General features: G+C 51.1%; 1 protein-coding gene across 1 annotated transcript in view; it reads right to left on the reverse strand.

Annotated features, from left to right (window-relative positions):
• Positions 1-19,517, reverse strand: part of HUNK (hormonally up-regulated Neu-associated kinase) — a 102,889-nt gene extending 83,372 nt beyond the window's left edge. Inside the window, exon 1 of the mRNA XM_004588579.2 lies at positions 18,973-19,517. Coding sequence (XP_004588636.2) covers positions 18,973-19,248 — 276 coding nt within the window. The 5' untranslated portion in view covers positions 19,249-19,517. The remainder of the gene's footprint in view (positions 1-18,972) is intronic.
• Positions 19,518-22,376: the final 2,859 nt, after the last annotated feature.

The following is a 22,376-nucleotide window of genomic DNA, read 5'->3' on the forward strand; positions in this document are numbered from 1 at the left end:
GAATGGCCCCCTCTCCAAACGCATGGAGGTGCTGGCACTTGGGGCTGCAATGCAGGACGTCGGGGAGGGCGCTATTCAGTCCACTGTAGGTTTCAAAATGGGTCAGGTTCAGGGTGACCCCCTCCTCCACCTGGAGCCACCCCAATAGGTGTATGTCAAGCAGTCTCTTTCCTACTGAGGGGCCATATGAATAGTTCTAACATTATTTGGTGGGTCGTACAAAAGGATTAACATCGAAATTATCTTGCTATAGATTGTGAGTCCAGCTATGACAGGCAGGGCCACGTCACATGATTTCATGGGCCGGACACTACCCACCCCTGGTTTGGGGATGACAACACCTCCACCCGCAATGACTACAAAACACCAGGCATCAGCTTGCAAACTCTGTTGGAGGCGGAAGCCACGCTGGGCAACTCTAAAAAGTGGCTTGTGCCCGGTCACCAATGAGGCATAGCCCACCCAGCTGTTGACGATAAATCAGAAGTGACTCCCCTAAAGCTGAAGTCCTTCCTCTTCAATCAGGATGGATGAGCCTCTCAAATTACACACAGAGAAACCGGAAACCACCATGGTCCCCACCCAGAAACAAAGCAAAAAGCAGCTCTGTTCAAACGCTCTGGCTCTTCATTCTCTCCACTTGCCTGTAACTGTCACGGGCCCCTTATTAAATTGTCACCCTAGTTAGCCAGGCAAGGAAGGAACTGCGCAGAAGGAGCTAATGGGCAATCAGCACTTGGCAAGGAGCTTTCTTATCGAACCTGCACACGGGCAGACCCAGGCTTAACAGCTGCTACGGCTCCAAACACACAGGAAGTCTGAGGGGGGGAGGGGAGTGGTGGTTCCCCAGGTTTTGAAGGATGATTCAGGAGACAGCAGGGTCAGAGGTCAGAGGGTCCCAGCAGGCCTCTCCCAGGCCCCAGCTGTTCCCAGCACAGGACTGTGGCTCCAGACAGCCAGCAATGCCAACATTCTCAATGTCTTTGTCTTTCTCATCTTGCTCCTCTCTAGCCAAAGCGCCTCCCAAGGAGGGACTCTGCAGATGGAGTTGAGAATCCTGTGTCACTCCCCTAAGGAAACATAGCTGGCATTTTGTGTTTGTGATTCACAGCTCGGTTCCACTCCCATGAGAGTGCACCTGATTCTTGCAACTGTTCACGGTGCCCTCCGAGGGGGCCATTCCGAGCAGAAATCCCGGCCCCACCTGGCTTGCTAAACCTCTGTGCCCTGGGGAAAGGGGACAGTGTTTCACTGCTACTCAACCAGGAGGGCATTTTCTAACTGCCCTGCCCAAAGAGGAGTCTCTTGCAATTGGCTCACTTAGCATAAACACCTTTTTCTAATTGGTCCACTTAGGGATAAGCCTTTTTCTAATTGGCTTACACAGAAGACATGCCTTTTTTGCATTGGTCTGCTCAGAAGGCATGCTGTTTTCCTAACTACTCTGCCCAGACAGGCACATTTTGCTAATTGTCTCGCCATAGACTTCATAATGTATACAAAAAAAACTCATGGATTCTGCATTTTTTTTTAAAAAAAAAAAAGCAATAAACATTTGAATTCAAAGAGAGAAAAATGGTCATCTCTATAACCATAATGTTTGGGTTGCTTTTTCTTCTAATATTTGTTTACTTATTTGAAAGATTTATTTATTCGACCCGCTCCCCAAACACCCCCAATACCTGGGACTGGACCAGGCCAACGCTGGGATTCAGGGACTACAGCCAGAGCTTCCAAATGGGTCGCAGGAACTAACTGCTCGGGCCATCACCTGCTTCCTCCCAGGCACATTGACAGGAAGCCAGAAGGGAAGCTCAAAGTAGGTGGGAATCAGATCAGGCATTCCAACATGGAATCTAGGCATCTCGAGTTGGCTTCACGTGCTACACTACAACACCCATTCCTGGGTTTGCTAGTTGTTTTTAAAGATTCATTTGTATATTTGAAAGGCACACTGACACAGAGACAGAGATCTCCCATCTGCTGGTTCACTCTGCACATGGCAGTTAACAGTCAGGGCTAGGCCAGAAGCTAAGAGCCAAGAACTCCACCCAGGTTTCCCACGCGAGTGGCAGGGGCTCAAGCACTTGGACCATCTGCTGCTGTTTTCCCAGGTGCATTAGCAAGGAACTGGGATGGAAGTGGAGCAGCCGGGACTCAAACCAGCAACCGCATGGAATCTATGCATTGTAGAAAACAGTTTGACTCACTGTGCCTCAATATCAACGCTGTGTTCAAATGGGTTGGCTGACCTCACAGGACACCTAGCAAGTGGTCTGCAGATGAAGAAGGAATCTGCACATGGATTTGATGGAAACAGAGAGACTTTGACCTGAGGGCTGCAGCAAGGACTTGGAAAAGGGAGACGTCCTGGGCTACCACATCCTCCCCTTCCTTTCCCTTTCCCCAAGGCCTGGGATGACCTTCTCTTCCACAACAAGGAGGTCTTAGACACGCTTTCAAACTTGACATTTAATACTGAAAGCTCCAAAATTAATTCAAGAAGGATTCCTGCCCCCCGGGCGGCAGGAAATAATCAATATCCCATTCACACATCACAGGATGCTTGGCAGCCAAAAGCAGCTAGAATAAAATAGGGTGGGGCGGGGTGGTGGTGGAAGGGGTGGGCACACTACTGGTTTAAGAAACACAATAAATTATTTCTTAGTCCATGCTTTTACTAGAAATATTGGGGGCTTAAGGCAAGGGGTCAGTGAACAATGCATTTAGGCCCCTAAATGGAAAAGGAAATATTAACCCCCTCCTGGCAGTACCATATTTTGCCAGCTGTTGAGGAAAGACTGACTACCCAATCAAGCACAGGGTCATACTAAACACAGAGTCATACTAAACACAGGGGTAAGGAGTCACTCAAGTTTTGGGGAGCTGAAATTTTTGCCAGCCCATCCTATATGTTCACCTGTTAAATCTAACACACGCCACACCCCATATGCATCTGGGGCCAGCAAGAAGAAAATGTCGTGAGGCCCATATGGGAGTTAAACTGCCCGTGGAAATCCCACAATGCTGCCCACAGGCTAAGACCCCACCCTGTTTGCTTATTCAATAAACACACCACCCCCTACCTCATACAAGAGGCTGAGAACAGGGAGAGGCTCTGTTTCTTGCCCTTGACCATGGCTGGAGGAACACCTCGGGTTTCCTCTCTCTCCCCAGGGGCAATCCTCTGGCACACTCACAATGCCTACTACCCCCAGGAGGAGGCGGCTCACACTCACACTCACTTTGATATTTGGTCTAGTCAGAACAGTGGATGTGCGCTCTCTCACTTTGAAGTCAATCTTATTCTCAGAGTTAGTGCTGTGGCTCGGCGGGTTGAACCACCGCTTCAAACGCCAGCATCCCACATGAGCTGGTTCAATTCCCAGCTGCTCCACCTCCCATCCAGTTTCCTGTTATGTGCCTGGGAAAGCAGCAGAAGATGGTGCCAGTGCTTGGGGTCCTGCACTCCCATGAGAGATCTGGAGGAAGCTCCTAGCTCCTGGCTTTAGTCTGGCCCAGCCCCAGACACTGTCTATCTGAGGGTTTTAACTCCAGAGGACGGAAGATATCACTCTCTTGCTCTTTCTCTGTAACTCTACCTTTCAAATCCGTAAAACAAATTCAATTTAAAAAAACAGTTCAGGCTTTAAAAATAAGTAAATCGTACCCTCACTTGTGAACTATGCTATGCCTCTGCTTAGGATTCATGTCTCTGTACAGTACAGGACAAGATCCTAAGTCAGAAATGAAGGTACCTGGGCCCACATCAATGCCAATCTGATAACTTGTGGAAAATCACCTGTCAGGATACTGATTCTTCCAGTGGGACAAACTTCCAATGGTCACTGGCACTCAGCGCCAGCAAGGCCACAGGGAGAGGCAGACAGCAAGGAGCCACAGACCACGCCTTCCTAGTCTGATGTCAGCAAGCAGCACCCAGGGGGTCAACAGCACCCAGAGGGCCAACGGGGAGAACCAGCACAAAAAAGACAGCCAGAAGCCAGGAGCCCAAGAACAGCCGGGGATGGCAGAACATTCCACAGGGGACGCGGGGCTTGCCCGGGAGGGAAGCGGGACCTGTCTGATGCGGCCATCTGTGCCCCTGGGTGTTCCAGTCCTCCTCGCAACCCCCTCCTCCTTAAAACCCCCTCTGCCAGGAGACACCAGGAGGGGGATATGCTCCTTGCCTCCCAAAAGGGCCCAAGGAACACCAGCTTCATTTAAGGGTCAAATAGAGCCATGCACGTCGAGAGATGACACACTGGCATTTCACTTACTAATGTAACAGAACGAATAGAGGGCAGGTTCAGACAGTCCATGGGAAATGTCTCTAGATGAAACAACCGCACAGGGATTTCACAAACACTTCGCCCCAACATAAATCAGTCTTTTCAGTCCATTTATAGTTAAAAGTCCCTACCCGGGGCAAAATTTTCTTTTTTTCTATAGACAACAATGAAACACTGGCAAGACTTTCTGCTAATCTAGGAGCCGCAACCAAGAGCACACCCTGTACTTATGCATAAAAGGAGGGAAAACTAAGAAACAAAACAAGAAAACCCAACTGTTCTGACTAGACCAAATATCAAAGCGCTCCACTCAAACAAAACAAAAGAGCCACACAGTGAATCAAAAGACAAGACTGGGAGCAAACATCTACAGAATAACAAAGATTTTTAAAAAATGTAATATCCTTAAAAATGTAAAATTTGTACAAACCAACAAAACAAAAGAAAAATGAAGACAAATTGTGAATAATTGAAGAGAAAATGTGCGTTTTTTTTTAATTTATTCATTTATTTGAAAGGCACATTTGCAGAGACATAAACAAACATCTTCCATTTCCTGGTTCACTACCCAAATGGCTTCTGGGTCTCCCACATGGGCGCAGGGTCTCTGAGCCGTTGGGCCATGCTCCATGGCTTTCCCAGACCACTATTAAGGAGTAGGATCAGAAAGGAAGCAGCCAGGACTTGAACCAGTGCCCTTATGAAATGCCAGTGCCACTTTTGATGGCTTAACCCTGTAAGCCACAAACCAGCCCCAGATACATGATTTTCAATCAGGTACTACATATACATCATGATTAACTCTAATTATTGAAAAAAGTTGGGGTCAGTGCGATGGTTCTACTAGCTAATCCTCCACCACCAATCCCTGGTATTCCATATGGGCACTGGTCTGTGTCCCAGCTGCTCCACTTCCTATCCAGCTCCCTGCCTATGGTGTGGGAAACAGTGGAGGGTGGCCCAAAGTGTTGGGACGCTGCACCTGTGTGGGAGATCCGGAAGAGGCTCCTGGTTTCAGACTGGCTCAGCTCTGGCCACTGAGGCATATCAGCAGATGGAAGATTTTTGTCTCTGCTCTCTATAAAACTGCCTTTGCAATGAAAATAAATACTTAATTTAAAAATATTTTAAAGCTCATTTTCAGAGTATATATAAAGTATGCTAACAAGTGGTACAGTGGAAAAAGCAGCGTGAGTGGCTATGTAAGAAAACTAAGTGGCAATCACCAAATCTTAGCCCAGGATGCATTTTGCTATATTAAAAATGTCAAATATTTTAGAGTAGACCTGCAACTGGAACGATTTAAAGAGCATACAAATATTAAATAGTCAAGAATACTTCAGTGGCTGGCATTGTGGCAGAGCAAGTCAAGCCACTGCCTGCAGTGCTGGTAGTCCATATGAGTGCTGCTTCATTTTAAATCCAGCTCCCTGTTAATGTGCCTGGAAAACAGCAGAGGATTCTCCAAGGACTTGGGCTCCTGCAACCACAAGGGAACCCAGATGAGCTCCTGGCTCCTGGTTTCAGCCGGGCCCAGCCCCGACTGTTGCGGCCATTTGGGGAGTGAACCAGACTACAGAGAATCCCTCTCCCTCTCCCGCCTCACCCCCGAAACTCTGACTCTGAAATAAATGACACTAAAAACAAAAAGACTTTAAAAACAATAGTTAAAAATATGTATACTTGATCATGGAAAAAGCACCAATTTATATGTATGAGCTTATTCTAAGTAAATATGCAGTTGAATAATAAGCTCCTAACTGTGATTGTTGGGGGGCGGGGGACTACTTCAACCCCTACACACTTGGCCAGTTTCCTGGTTGTCTTAATAGCTCTGCATGACAAAAGGAAAAAGCAAGAAAGAATGCATTCTTGATCTGGGAAGAGCACCCAGAGTAATGAATGAGGTACGAGTACAACAGCCAGCCGGCACATTCCCTCCAGAGGGAAATTCAAGCTTTATTACATCCAATTGGCCTTGAAATTGCAACTACTGCTCACAGATGTTGGTTTTTAATAGAATAAAATGTCATCCTATGGGAGCAACATTGCACAAACTTGGAGAAGTGTATCCAAAACAACTATTCTTTATCAGTATGATTACATGGAAATGTTCAATGGCAAACTGACTCCTAGACTGGTTTCTGTAATTAAAGTTCTAACCTGGAATGCAGAACATGCTTTGAAAGCTAGACTTCCACATCAAACCAGCAAAAAGCACCACTAAAACCCAGTTGACCTAAGTGAACACACTTATCTCTATCTGTTCACTGAAGTAGGGCTCAGATTTAAAACAAACAAACAAACAAACAAAAATTGCAGGGCCCAGCGCACTACCCTAGAAGCTAGAGTCCTCACCTTGAACTGGGATTCCATTTGGGCGCCGGTTCTAATCACAGAAGCTCCACTTCTCATCCAGCTCCCTGCTTGTGGCCTGGGAAAGCAGTCGAGGACGGCCCAAAGCTTTGGGACTCCGCATCCACATGGAAGACCTGGAAGAAGTTCCTGGCTCCTGGCTTCGGATCGGCGCAGCACCAGCTATTGCGGTCACTTGGGAAGTGAATCATCGGACAGAAGATCTTCCTCTCTGTCTCTCCTCCTCTCTGTACATCTGCCTTTCCAAAAAACAATAAATAAATCTTTTTAAAAATGTAAAAATACTCAGCTCTCACTCTATGGCCAACTTTCACCCAAGTTTCCAAGCCACACTTGACTTTCAGCTTGGACCACTTCCTCCTTCCCTTTGTCTCCGAGGGTCCCCCAGTTCAAAGAGGAGGCCAAAGACTTCGGGAAACGTGGCCTGGTCCCAGGGACTCCGCACAGTGAATTGTTGTTTTTAATAATTTATCTGTGTTCATTCCCATAGCAGGGTGGTTTAACGAGCAGAAAACTGCTCCACTGTGCTATGAAGACAGGCACTGCCAGCCAGCTCGTCATTGGTTCTCCTTCCTCCAGGGACTGTGTGCTGGCTAACCAGCAGCCCCACCCCTGGCTTCCTGCATTCACAACGTCTACATCCAAAAAGTCACATGTCAGTTTATACTTAGCACAATCTATAGCAACTATTTTACAAATAGATGTCAATGCATCAGCAATTGTGTATATATATATATACATTTATGATTCAATACACACACACCTATTAGCCCCAAGCCCTTCCTCTCCCAGGGAACTCATAAAAGACCAGTCCCACTAAGGTGGGAAAAGTGCAAGGCCCGATATGCAGGTGGCTGCCTACAAGCACCCAGTGTTTATGCGCAGGCCCCTGGGCTCTGGGTCAGTCCCGATTCACAGCCTACAAGCTGCTCACTCACACTTCTGTTTGGACACTCACAGGAATGCAAATGTTCTGACAAGACCTTGCCTTGAGAAGATCCAGCCTTGCCCCATCTGAGCAGCCTTGCGCACACCGTGGGACCTGCCATGCTGTATTCCCCAAGGGACCTGGGCCAGCCTCACCTGCAAAACCCAGACCATAGCACTTCCACCAAAGGCTGCAGTGCAGAGTCCAGGGGCTTGCCCTGGGACCCAGCCCAGCAGCCGGGTGAGATCCCTAGATCTTAGTTGTGGGTGATCACTCAGGCTACTGCCCCGCTGCCTGGAGGGCGTGGGTTAAGCCTAACCTCCCCCATGGCCCGAGGCACAACCTTCAGGCCTACTCGTGGAGTGTGACCTCCAACACGGCTAGGTCAAGGGAAGTACACCTGGAACGTGACCTCTGACATGACCGGAAGATCTAGGGAGATAGACGTGTCATACAGCCAATTACAGCGTCTTTGGTGGGCGTGCAGTCTGCCGGAAGGCTCCATCCTACCCTCCCCTTCCTTACCCTTTAAAACCTGTAAGCTGTACGTAATACAGCGGACATTCCTCACCAGCTTGTCTCTGGGGCTCCTTGCAGCCGAAGGCCACCATCAGCCTCACCCTCAGTGACCTTGGAACCTGCTGGCAGGACAAAACCCCGTCGTGGCTTCTAGCAGTGTGAGCCCTCTCAGGGTTGAAGCACTCCATTCGTTTCTCCTGGGAAAGTTCATTGCTATACTGCTTGCAGCACCAGGCTCTGAGCTCGTGGCCGCTCATAACTGCTGGACACAGAGTCTCAGCAAGAGTAGTTGGGGACCAAGCAGCCTGTTTCACAGAACAGTGTCTTAAGAGAGAAAGATGGTCTGACGTTGTACCAAGAAACTGTGGGATATGCTTTATAAGACAAAGACTCCAGGGGCCGGCATTGTGGCACAGCAGGTAAAGTCACCACCTGCGATGCCAGCGTCTCACATGGGTGCTAGTTCGAATCCTTGCCACTTCACTTCTGGTCCAGCTCCTTGCCAATGCGCCTGGGAAAGCAGCAGAAGAGGTCCAAATCCTTGGGTCCCTGCACCCACAATGCAGAGCCAGATAAGCTCCTGACTCCTGCCTTTGGCCTGGCCCAGCCAACCCTGCCCATTGTAACTATTCAGGGAGAAGACCAGCAAATAAAATCTCTCATTTCTCTCTCATTGCTTCCGCCTCTTTGTAATTCTGCCTTTCAAATAAATACATCTTTAAAAAATAATAACAACATTTTTTTAAATTAATTGAACAGCTCAGAAAACGGGCAAGGAGGGAAAAAGAGCAGAATTCCAGAATGTGTTGGCAGGAATTTGGTTTAAGAGACTAATAAACTTATAAAAAAAAATTGTAGGCAAAGAGACAGACTCCAAACCTACATATATCTCCATGGGAAACATCCAAAAAAAATGTATGTTTGCAAATAGCAGCTTCTCCCATCTGCCACAGTGTTGGTACATTTTTCTGCAGCAAGAGCAGAGGGTCCATTCGCAGGCCCACAGCACAGCAAGATCTGTCCGCATGTGGCACCTCACCTGTCACTCAGACACCAGGGTGCCCAGCCTGGCAAGTCTCTGCCTTTGCACAGGTGCTTCCAAGCCAGGCCCTCTCCATGGAGTTCCAGGTAGACCAGACGCCCGCCTCGAAAACAGGCATCCCCCGTTTCGGCAGGGAGAGAAACAGACCTGCAGCTGGCCCCCAGTGATGTCACCTCCCTTCTCTGTATCAGCTGCTCCTATTCTGGGCCCTGGGGACAATGCAGTGATCCCTTCTCAAGCACCTACAGACAAGAAAGTGTCACTAAGTAATGACATGCAGGTCTGATGATGAGTTGAGTAGTGTTCCCAAAAGTCATAGGGCAACACATCCCAGTACCTCAGATCGTAAGCTTTCTTGGATATAGGGCCTTTAGAGATGATTGCGTGGAAACGAGGTGACCAAGAGAAGGCCCTATTCCAAGGTCCTGTAAACAGGGGAAACTGTGGGCACGAAGATACACACAGATGCATGACAGCGTGTACAAACCCAGGGAGAAGACCCTGTTACAGACACACCCTCCCTCCCCACCCCACACAGACTCCAGAGAAACCAACACTTCCCTCCCCAACACCTTGATCTTAGACTTTCAGCTCCCAGAAACCCCCATCCCACCCCACGCCCAGTCCCAACACTTTGTGGGACTGAACAAACGAGTGACAAACACTCCTGGGGAGAGAGTACGGGGCAGAAAATGACATCCATATGCAAAAGTTTCAATTCCCAGTTGCTCCACTTTCGATCCAGCATCCTGCTAATGTACCTGGGAAGGCAGTGGAGGACGGCAGAAGTGCTTGGGTCCCTGCACCTACATGGGAGAGCCAGAAGCAGCTCCTGGCCCAACCTAGGTCTGGCCATTGCAGTCACTTGGAGAGTGAACCAGTGGATAGAAGATCTCTCTCTTTCTTTCCGCTCCCCCCAACTCTGAATTTCAAATAAATAAATCTAAAAAAAGAGAGAGGAAAAAAAAAGAGGAGGAGAAGAAGAGGAGAAGAAGACAATTTCACCTGTGTCCTCACACTGAAAACGATTGAGCAGCGGCCTCTGGCCTTGTGTATAAATGCACTGATCCCACTTGGGAGATTAATCCCATTCAGCTCTAACTTCCTGCCAAGCACCCCACACACCTGCTGCAACCTTATAGGATGTGGACATTCTGAGCCCAGCCACTGCCCTGCACAGATTCTACTCCTTTCCCATGAAGACGTGATGGATGGGACATGGATTCAGGCACAACTCAGGGTTCTGCACAGTTCGGCACTCAGTATCATGCCTAGTGCCTGTGATCAGAGCATGGTAGAGGCAGGTGGGCCAAGGTCATGGAAACAGCACATCTCGCCTAAGCATAAGCCACAGCCTTACTCAGTGAGCACCTGGGGGCCCAAGCCCTCATCTCAGGGGCCCACAAGAAAAGGAACAGCAAGCAACAGGGGTCAGTGCTCCTCATAGAATCCTGGTGAAAGCCATGGATCCTCTGCCCAGAAATCCGATTACAGAAATACAATACACAGCAGCCAGAGGCTCCCAAAACGCATCTATGTTCCTTCTGTAGTTAATGGAACCCAAGGAAACCACCTCTGAAAATGGTCAGAGCCACCAAGCAACAAAAGCAAAGAACTCCCAGGTGGGAGTGGAATAGACCAAGAAGCCTACAAAATATATCAAACAGGAACGATTTCCTCAACATATAAAGAGTTCTTGTAACTCACTAAGACAAAAACAAAGAAACCCAAAAGGAAAAAAAAAAAAAAAGGCAGGAATGAACAATTTCCAGATGTGAAAAGCAAACTATTGGGCCAACACCATGGCATTGCAAGCTAAGCCTCTACCTGTGGCACTGGGATCCAACATGGGTGCCAGTTCTAATTCCGGGTGCTCCACTTCCCATCCAGCTCCCTGCATGTGGCCTAGGACAGCAATAAAGGATGGTCCAAAGCCTTAGGACCCTGCACCCACATGGGAGACCTGGAGGAAGCTCCTGGCTTCCGGTCAGCTCAGCTCTGGACATTGCGGCCATTTGAGGAATGAACCAGCAGTTGGCAGATCATCCATCTCTGTTCCTCCTTCTTTCTGTAAATCTGATCTGCTTTTCCAATAAAAATAAATCTTCTTGGTTTGGGGAGGGGTGGGGAGAACCCAAGTACCTATGAAACTGTGTCACATAATACAATGTAATTAATGAATTAATAAAATAAAAAAAATAAAATAAAAAAATAAATAAATCTTCTTTAAAAAAAAGTCGAGTTGTTGTGAATATACAAAATATACTTCTCTCTCTAATAAATAAGAACTGTAAGTAAACCAAGACATGTTTAACCTACTAGTTTGTGAACAAATGAAGTGTGACAGAAGACTTGCAAAGATTGAAGAACAGATACTCCAAATGAGGCTTGAGAAGGGTATAACCTGTGAAAAACTCCATGGAAAACAATTAGGCATTATTTATCAATAGTAAAAATATACGCTCCTTTTGTCCCAAGACTAGGAATTTACGCCTCAGATACACTGGAAAGATTAACAAAAGGATGAATGAAAATGAACAGTTACTGCATCATGGTTCAAACATTTTAAAAAAGTACATACCCTAAATGTCCATCAACCAGCAAGGGTTGAGTCAACTTGATGCCTCCATACAACAAAGGCTGTGCAGTAATGAAAAGCCTAAGGGGGCAGGTGATCGGCCTAGCAGTTCACCTGCTCATGTCCATGTCAAAGCCACCTCTGATCCTGACTCAAGCTTCCTGCCAATGTAGACTCCAGGGGCAGTGATAACAGCCTGGTTCAATTCCTGCCACCTACACCAGACACCTGGATTGAGTATCTGGCTCTGGCCGTGACTAAGCCCCAGCTGTTGCAAGCTCCTGGGGAATGAAGCAGTGAGAGGAAGCGCTATGTCACTCTTCAAAGTAATTTTAAAACCACTTTTATAGAACACAAAATCATTCCCCAACAATTTTTTTTTCAGTTCTGATTTCTGTATTTGAAAGACGTAACAACAAAGAGAGAGACTGAGATCCACCAGCTGGTTTTACTTCCCAAATGCCCACAACAGCAGGGGCTGGGCTAGGTCAAAGCCAGAAGCCCAGATCTCCATCCAGTTTTCCTGTGTGAGTGGCAGGGCCCCAAGCACTTAAGCCATCATTTGCTTCCTCCCCAGCTTGCACTGGCAAGAAGCTGAACTGGAAGCTCAGTGGCAGAGACTCAGACTGGCACTCCAATAAGACGCAGGCGTCCCGCTCAGCAGCTCCACCCACTGAGCCACAAAGCGCATTCCTAGTTATGGGGAAGGAAATTCAAGACACCATTGCTCATTGGGAAAAGGAAGATACTGAAGAGCATGTACAGTGTACAAACCTACCCAGCCACGCCTCCACATCTGCAAACGCACAGTTGTGCTTGCGTGGTTAAAAAGCACCTGGAAAGGGCCACAATAAACTAGAAACAAGGCCAACAGTGTGAGAAGACACTGTTGGCTGAATGGTGTACCCCAAAAGATATCTACAGGTCCTAGTCCCTGGCACCTGGGAATGCGATCCTATTTGCAAATGGGCTCTTTGTGGAGGTAGCCAAATTGAGATGAGGCAACACTGGGGATAACCTCAGACCCCAACCCCCATGCTTGGTGTTCTTGTAAGGAGACATACGAGGCAACTCTGGCACAAGGGCAGGCTGGCAGGCTGGCAGCAGCGGGAGCTGAGACCACAGTGCTGCTGCAGTCCACAGGCCAGAGACCACCCAGGATTGTTGGGAACCATGGGAACTGGAAGAGACAAGGAAGGACCTTTACTCCGGAGCCAGCAGGGGGCGCACCGCCGTGCTCACCCTTGCAGAGTGAACCTCCTGGAATCAATCTTTGTGGTACAAGGCACTCGGAGGTGGCAATGTGTTTTTGAGATTCCATAGCAAATAAACAAACAGAATTCATGGAGGAAAATCTTATCAGGGCTCTCTCCACGAAAGAGGCCAGCCAGCTGGTTCTCACCTGCCTGCGGTTGCCTGAAGCATCTATTGAGAAAATGCCTAGGAAAGGCATTGAATATACTTTCAAATTACAGAATCCATGGGCTGCTCTTTAAAAGCGGGGCAAGGCCATGGCTCTCCCAAACTTGCAGAGGTAACAACAACCTGCTGCATACTGTTCAAACCTGCCCCCACTTCCCTCCCCCAGCCCCTCCAGCCCTAATGCCGTGGCTGCTTCCCGGCCATCTTACCAGCCAGCAGCACCCTTATCCCAGGTGAATTTCTGACCAGGTCAGCACCTAAAAGTAGCAGAGTGGAGCATAAGTCTTCCCAGGTGTGGTTAAAACAGGGTTATCCGTGCATCTCAGCCTAGAAAGCGGGTCTCCTAGCGACCAGGAAAACATGAACTGCAGCAGCAGAATCCAAGTCAAGTGACTTTGTGCCCAGCCTGCCTCTCCCGGTGATCTTAACTACCACTCATGCAAGACAGTCCCCGTCCCCCTGCTCCACTCCCAGGCCCAGACCCAAGTTGTTTCAGAACAGCCACAGCAGGAGGGACGAGGGATGCAACAGTCTCGGCAGAATGAGTGGGATTGGTACGCCTGGGACACAACCCGGTAACTGTGCCTTCGCCTGCAGAGAAAATGAGGGGTTGTACCCCTCTGCCGCAGGCCACCGTTGTGCTGACTCAGAACGCCCTTTGAAGTGCATGAGACCTGTATCAAGGAATGAACACGGGGAACCCAGCCCCACATGCCAATTTCCACCATTCTACGGCACTTCAAACAGATGAGGCAGGCAGGAAGTTCAAAAGAATGTGCCCGCAACTGCAGCCTGCAATCTCATAAATGACAGGCAGGGCCTAGTCGCACAGGGCCACACAGAGCAGGTGCTTCGGCCAACGCCTCCTCCTTGCTACAACAAGTCCCTGCTGAGGGCTCACAGGAATTTCCAGTTCTCTAAGCATTCCTTGTTCCTCGCCTTCGATGTCTAGCACTTTAAAAAAGAGAGAGAGAAAGAAGGAAAGGAAACAAAGAAAAAGAGAGAGGAAAAATGAAGGAAGAAAGAAAGAAAAAAAAGAGAAAGGAAGGAAGGATTTTGCACCTGTTTGTTTTATTAGAAATGCTGGCTAAAAATGGATCTACCCAAAGGCCACCTCTAAAATTAGTCATATTTCCTGCTATGCAAAACATAGTAAATGATATTTTTAGTAATTCTTTCACCCCAGGTATCTGGCACTGTCGTGCTCAAAGCATGATTACTGACAACTCACCACGCAGGCAACCCTTATTCTGAGCCCCCAAAATAGCTCCAGTGAAAATGATAAATAGGTGTTTTTTTTTCCCTTTTTAATCACAGTTTAGAACAAGATATTCAAATACCTTAACCAATCTATGTTCCCAAATATGTCTTTTAGTCACAAGAGAAGGCCCCTGCTTTATCAAACCAGCTCAGGACCCGAGTTCTTGTCTTAGCCAGGATGTGCCGACTGTATAATGCAGTTGTTTTTTAAATTTCCTACCATCAGGGCAGCAAACATAACATCTGGGAGTCTTTCAGAGTTGTTACTCAATATTCTTGCTCCATGATCCTGCGCTGTGTCCAAAGCCGCACACAATTCTTCCCCAGCATCGGCCTTCCAGATTATTTTTTTTGCTCCAATCATCCACAGACATTTAGCCAAAGACATGGGGCCCTGACGAGTACTGTGCCCGTATGAGTTCCAGCCACAACATCAAGGAAACTAAATTATTTATGTTTCAATCCAGATGAACGGAGACTGCATGAGCTCGGAGAGACAAAACAGGTCTCAACCCAGTCATGCTCTCGTGGCAAGTCTTCAAAGAGTCATCCAGATACCAAAGATGTCCAAACGCACCAGGAACACAGAACATGGCTCTACAGCCTCAAGGAGACAGACTGAGGTCTAACAAGCATGTTAAGGGGCCGACACAGTGGCTCACTGAGCTAATCCTGTAATCCTCTACCTGCAAATGCTGGCACCCTATACAGGTGCTGGTTCGATTGCCAGCTGCTCCACTTCCCATCCAGCTCTCTATTTATGAACCTGGACAGCACCAGAAGATGGTTCAAGTCCTTGGGCCCCTGTGCACATGTGGGGGACCCAGGAGAAGCTCCTGGCTCCTGGCTTTAAACCAGCTCACCTCTGGCCATTGTGGCCATTTGGGGAGTGTGAACCCACAGATGGAAGATCTTTCTCTCTGTCTCCATAAATCTGCCTTTCCAATAAAAGTAAATAAAATTGTCAAAATGCATGTTACAGGAAAGTTGCTCTTGTTGTCTCTGGATTCATAGCAAGCCACGGAGCACTGCACCTAAAATTTCCGGAGAAGATGCCCCAAATCAAACACAAGACACTGCTATCGACCATCGTCACACCAAGCATCCTCAGCCAGCACACTCGAGGTTTTCATCTCAATCACCTAGAACGAAATACAAACCTGAAGGTTGCAGCTCTGTCCCCGGCCAAACTGGGGACAGCCCCTCCTCATCCCTTCTCGTAGCTTTTTGTTGAACAACCTGGCACACTGGCAACCTGGGCTGTAGCTGGCTACTTCTCACTGAGGTGAGCTTCACTCTAAACGCCCTCCCAACCCAGAGGTTGCCTGAGTTTTAAAAAGAAAGGAAAGGAGAAAGATGAAATGCTTCATTCCAAGGTATGCACCCCAAGAAAGGAGGAAGTGGGAGGCAGAGGGGCCTTTGCAGGGTCTGCTGGCTCCCTTCCCCACAACCTCCGGCCCTCCTGGGCTCTTTTCCACCAAGGCCTCTGCAAGTTTGGCTCACTTGAGCATCCATTTCCCAGGCCAACACTCTCAACAGCTCAGCTTCTAACAAGAACTGAAGGTTACAAATCACCTGAGGTTGCCAAGCCCTTCGTTTAGGTCTTAGAAGGCAACTCCAAAAAGCAAGAGAGAGGGGACTCAGCAACACTCCCCAAGCTGGATCATGGGCACAAATATTTGTTTTTAAAAGTTGGGCCTGTTGCAGTAGCCTAGCAGCTAAAGTCCTTGCCTTGCACATGCCAGGATCCCATATGGGCGCCGGTTTTAACCTCAACAGCCCTGCTTCCCACCCAGCTCCCTGCTTGTGGCCTGGGAAAACAGTAGAGGACGGCCCAAAGCCTTGGGACCCTGCACCTGCATGGGAGACTTGGAAGAATCTCCAGGCTCCTGGCTTCGGATTGATTCAGCTCCAGCCATTGCAGCCACTTGGGGAGTGAATCATCGGACGGAAGATCATCCTCTCTGTCTCTCCTCCTCTCTGTATATCTGACTTTGTAATAAAAATAAGATAAAAAAAATCATCTCTACATTCTGCTCAAACCCACACCTACGAGTTCAGCCATGGAAGATGCCAGAAGACACATGCCGTGAATAATATCTGTTTTTTTTTTTCCACAGTGGAAACTGAGTAAATTAAAATCCACATTTCTTCTGATGCTCCTAGTCCTAGGAGCACGCATTCTCACGGCTGCACTGGCAAACCAAGTTTGTCCTCATCAACAGCCCTCGTATCCCCTTCTTAAGAGCCACTGTGCCAGTGTCTGGTCTGGTGGTATAGCAAGTAAAGTCACTGCCTGCATCCCCAGCATCCCATATGGGCACCAATGTCCAGATGCTCCACTTCCGACCCAACTCCCAGCTCTCTTCCCGGGAAGAGCAACAGAAGACAACCAAGTCCTTGGGTCCCCACACCCACTAGGGGGACCTAGAGAAAGCCGTTGGGCCCTGGCTTTGGCTTTGTCCAGCCCTGGCCATTTGGGGGGGTGAACCAAAGACTGAAAGACATTCTCTTCTCTCACACTTCAATCTGAAAAAGCAAACAAATAAACCACTGTACTTAACTAGATCAAACCAATTGATCCAGGGAAATCATTTTACATCCCGTGAATGCAAATGACAAGAGTGATCCAGACCTACAAGGGACTCTCACATTGCGAGGACAAAGTGAGACTCCACACTCCAAGAGAGAAGCAGTTAGGGGGCAGCTAAGATTCTCCTCTGGAACCCATCTGGGCAGAAATTCCTTGCAACCTCAGGTGTCCAAGGGGCCCAGCAGGACCAGCAGGGAACTCCAGAACCGAAGCTCGGGAGGGGCGCACAGGGGCCCGAGCTCTGGGGACAGTCCCAGGTTAGGGGGCAGCAGCACAGGACAACCAGGGAAGGGGGGAGGGGTTTGAACAGACGTGTAGTCTTTGCCACTCTTCTGTCAGCACGAAGACTCAGCCCTTTGGGCCTCGTTTCGAGAGAAACTGCGCACAACCGGGCAGAATTTTACGTGATTCAGAGAAAAATACCACCCCCTCCCCGTACCTGTGCCAACAGCAGTTTGCCCAGGGACAGAAGTGCGCTCACACTAAGGAGCACAGCGCCTCCCTGCACCTGATCCCTGAATCCAAGGGTCCTGTGTAAGGCAGACAGCGCTCTGCTCCACCTGCCCTTGGCTCCCCTCGCATCAGATTGTGGCTTGGATTTTTTTTTCTTCCTCTTCTTCTTCCTCCTTAAAGAGTTACTCAGTCCAGAAGTTCAGTCAGGAGACACTTTTACAACTGTTCACTCCATCCCCTCCAAAAAAAAAAGGAAAGGCATAACCCCCTGGGACAGCTGTGGGGTACAGGACTAGTGACAGGGAGAGGAAGCCTTGAACTGAAATGCCAGGGGCAAGGGGACAGCGCAGGCAAATAGAATGGGATACTAAAGCTATGGTAGATCTGGCGACAGCCCAGTGTTGTCCCCGAGGCCTCACAGGAGCCCGGACAGAAGGTCTCCCCCTCGGGCTGTTTGCCAGTTAGGAAGGAAGCCTCACCTCTCTTTTCCCTCCGCCTGCGGGACACCCGCTCTCATCAATGGCCCACACAAAGGGGCTTCCCATCCACCCCCAGGGCTGAACAAGTTCCCAGCCAGGTGCAGCCACAGCAGCCTGGAGCTGCTGAACTTCCAAAGCTGGGGTGACTCCCTGCCTGGAGCGCCCCAGCCTTCAAAGTCAGTCACCATCTCTTTGGTTTCTTTCCACAACTCTAAGTCACCCGGGTAGCCCTCTACCTGGGCCTCACGTGGCAAAGTCCCAAACCGCAAGACTCTACCCCAGCTGGAGAGGGGATTCCTCCCTCCAGGTCTTCGGGAAAGGGCCGGGGGCCTTCTTGGCCCTACCTCTCTCGCCTAGAAAAATTAAGGAAGCATCTCCTAAACTGAAAAGCAGTCCGGGGGGGGGGGGGCGGGGGGCGGCCAGGGAGAGATGGAGAGAATGGGAGAGACAGCGACGCAGGAAAAGGAATGAGGGTGGTGGGCAGGTGCGCAGAACAGAGTTGCCGAGGTGGGGAAGGGTCAGAAACCCTCCCTGGTTCAAGAAACTCCCTGGTGCCCCAGCACACAGGTTGCTGCTGTTGGGCGGGGGGGGGGGGGGGGGGTTCGGGGTCTCTCTGTCTTTGCTTGCCTAGCCTCCGTCCAGAGCGAAGGTCGTATTATTAAGCTGTCCCAAAGTCTGGCTCACCCGCCAGGGGCCCCACACCCACCCCACTCCGATCTAGGAAGTCCCGTCGCCGGCCCACGGATCTGCTGCCCCTACCGGCGACGAGAGCAGCGGCCCCGGCCCCTGCGCCAGGCACGCCAGGCGGCGCCCTGCAGGAGAGCCAAAAAGGCGACGCGGGCTGGCTTCGGGGGCAAAACCTGCCGTCGCCCCCCGCCCCGATCCCCACCGGACGGTCCCCGCTGCCCCGCGACCACAGACCCCAGGGACCCGCAGCGAGGCTCCCCAGCCCTCCACAGTTTCCAACCCCGAGCGGAGCCCCGGCCCCGAGGTCGCACGCCGCAGGGAGCCGGGTCGCGCGCTCACTCACCTTCTCTCCGGTCAGCACGTGCAGCCCCTCGCGCACCTTGGCGAAGGAGCCCTCGCCCAGCTTCCTACTGCCGATGAGGTAGTTGCCCACACGCTTGTGGTGCTGGAAGTCGCGAAGCCGCTCGCGGGGCACGCCGCTCACCCAGGCCGGCAGGAAACTTCCCTCGCAGGCCGCCGCCGGCCGGCCCGCGTCCTCCGCGCCGCCGCTGCCACCTCCGCCACCGCCCCCGGGCGCCACCGGCTCGCCCAGGAGCCCGTCCCCCGCTGCCGCCGGCATCGCGCTCGCCCGCAGCCCGCGCTCGCCGCTCCTCCTTCTTCCTCGGGCTCCTCCTGCCGCCGCGGCCGCCTTCGGAAGAGCCCCTCCCGGCCCGGGTCTCGGCGCTCGGGGTTCCGCGGCTCTCACGCCCCGAGCGCAGCGGAGCGCGGCGCGCAGACAATAGCAGGCGCCCAGGGAGCCGGGGACCCGCCCCCAAGAAGTTCTTGCAAGGAGGATGGCCCCGGGCCCTTCTCGAGACCCCGGGACGCCGCCTCGGGTGGGGAGAGGAGGGTGTGGAGCTGACGATAGGGGTCCCCGCGTCGAGGGTGGCGCTGGCCCGGGAGGGGCGCGGTCGGGTAGCCGGGATCCCCTGCGTCTCGGAGGTAGCCTCCGCCCAGGTTGCTGCCGCCGTCCGCCCGGCGCGAGCGCTCGGGTCCGGCTCGCTCGCTTGCTTACTGCTAGCTGCCCGCCCGGCAGGCTGCAGGCGCCCTCTGGAAAGCAGCGGAAGAAAGCCCCATTCAGTTTGAATTTGCAGAAATTCAATCCGGTCGCGGGCGGCGGGGACAGATGCGAGCTCTACTCGGCAGCCTGTGCACTTTCAAATCCTCGTAGCCCCTCCTTCGCGGCGCGCAACAGCCAGGCTCGACCGTGGCTTCCGAGCGGAGGGAGGGAGAGAAGAAGGGAGGGATGGAGAGAGCGGCGAGGGGGCGGCGGGGCCACCTGAGCGCCAGACGCGGGAGGACCCTGCGCGGCCGCGCGCACACGCTCCCAGGCCGCCTCGGGCTGCGCCTCTGCTCCAGATCCTAGGTTGGGGCTTTCTGGACCTTTGGGCGCAGAGTTCCCCTCCTACGCAGGCCGCACCCACTCGGGGCGGGCAGTGGGGAGGGAGCTAGACGCCCCTTGGAATCCTGTGTCCAGACCAGAGCCTGGCGCACGGCAGCATCCCCCTAACCCGGGACTGGACCGCCTGAGGGAGGATGTGGGGGGAGGTAACAGGCCAGGCGGCCCCGCTGAAGGAGGAGGAGTCGCCAGCCCAACAACAGCTGCGGAGGGCCCGGGGCGTTAGCTGCCTACGCGCCTTGCATGGACCCTGCCCACAGACCGAGAAGATACCCGGGAATGCAGGGTGGACTGGATGGGCGCTCCCGGCTGGGCGGCCGCTTTTGTTCTGGGAAGCACTCTTTTCCTAAGCCATCAGGGTTTCTGCGCCGGAGACCCCCGACCCTCAAAGCTCCAGGATCCCCAACCGAGAATGAGGAACCCCCTGGGGCCAGGATGGGGGGGGGAGTGGAGGGGGGTGGGAAGAAGCCGGAGGGCGGGTTGAGTGGGGAGGCCTTTGCAAAATGCTACCTGTTGAGCTCCCTGCTTGTGGCCTGGGAAAGCAGTCGAGGACGGCCCGATGCATTGGGACCCTGCACCCGCATGGGAGACCCGGAAGAGGTTCCAGGTTCCCGGCTTCGGATCGGCGCGCATCGGCCCGTTGCGGCTCACTTGGGGAGTGAATCATCGGACGGAAGATCTTCCTCTCTGTCTCTCCTCCTCTGTGTATATCTGGCTGTAATAAAATGAATAAATCTTTTTAAAAAATTCTACCTGTTGAGGTGCCCGCGCTTTAATGCAAACTCTAGCCCTGACCGATCCCGCAGCTCCGGTACGGGAAAGGGAGGGCTCGGGGCTAACAAAGTGCTTTCATTGTTTAACCCCGGCGAAACCAGGTAGCATCGAGCCAGGACCGCGCTTTGAGACCCGGGGGAGCAGTTGGGGGCCATTGGCTGAATGAATCCTGGGGGCCTCTGGCGCCCGCACCGACCACCGACCACCGACCACCGTCATTGCCTTCACCCCCACCCCAGGAAAATGCGGCCCAGATAAAACGCAGATTGCACAAAGGGTTTGATTTCCCATCCCTGGGGGGCCCTGAAGGGCTGACCGGCTGCCAGCCCCTAGCTTTTGGTTGTGGCCAAAACGCTTGAGTAGCGTTCTTGTGGCTTGCAAGGGTGCGACTGGAGCCGTATCCAAGGTCCACTTTGGACTATTTTTCTGACTGTGCCCCTGTGTCACCCGTACGGTTTCTCAAGATTCATCCTTTAATATCTGTAATTCAGGAATCTGATTTTAAAATGATGAGGGGAGCCGGCGTGGCGGCGGGGAGGGTGTTGTAATTCGGTGTCAGCAGAGTAGATGTTGAAAAAACAAGTATCCAAGACTCAGCTAGGGTCAAGGCCATGGGAGTCTCCTATCAGGAAGAATTGTGACGTTTGCCCCAGTGTCGCCCTAACCTTTGAGTAGGAGCCGTGGAAACGGCCGTTTATTGATTAGGCCTTAAGGCAAATTTCAGAAACCATTCATGTCATATCTTTATAGTTTTAAAAAAAACCACAGAAGACCTTTACAATGAAATAAGAGATTTTTCTTTCTTTTTAATTCTCCTTTAAGGGTGGAGGTTGGGACAGGAATGAGTAACAGAGAAAAATCCAACCTGTTTTAAACCTGTTGCAAGCCTGTTGCCTGGTAATTCCCTCCGTTGGGACGGGTACCTGGAGAAGCCTGACTCCTACCCCATCCCAGGCTTAGCAAGTGGCCTGTGAGCTACAGATCCTGATGTCCTGCTGAGAAAGAAATAACTCCAGAATCCCGGTCTGAGATAGCAAAGAGTACAAAACAGCCAGTGGGATCGCAGGAATCAAGCAGGTAGGGTTCTCAAAAATTAGCCCGAACTTGATTCCTTACCCCCTGGGCACAGCATCTCAGCAGCTTCACCCAGCACACTTGCTTCTGCCTTACCCAAATGCTCTCAGACCCACTTCGGTGAGTCCCCTGGGCCTACTATGTTCTCTCAGCACATGCTAGCACATCCTACCTGCCTTTGGACTGTATGATGCTTTGGACTTATGGAGGAGAGGGGCTGTTTCTAATTTTATTTCTAGTGGCCCTGTAATGCCAGCCCAGTGCCTGGCACAATCAGCACTCCATTCACTGGTGGCTGAACCCAGGAGCAAAAGCAATCCTGTTTCGTTGCTTCCAGCCACAAGATCCCTAGTGTCCTGGGGGAGGCTTGAGTATTTTCGTTCTAAGAACATTTTTAGCTACATCAGTGGTTGCCTTTGGGGATCAATAAAGATAGTCCTTTGTCTTGCCAATGACAGGGG

Source organism: Ochotona princeps, chromosome 3, assembly GCF_030435755.1.
Source record: "Ochotona princeps isolate mOchPri1 chromosome 3, mOchPri1.hap1, whole genome shotgun sequence".
In the NCBI taxonomy this organism is placed as follows: Eukaryota; Metazoa; Chordata; class Mammalia; order Lagomorpha; family Ochotonidae; genus Ochotona; species Ochotona princeps.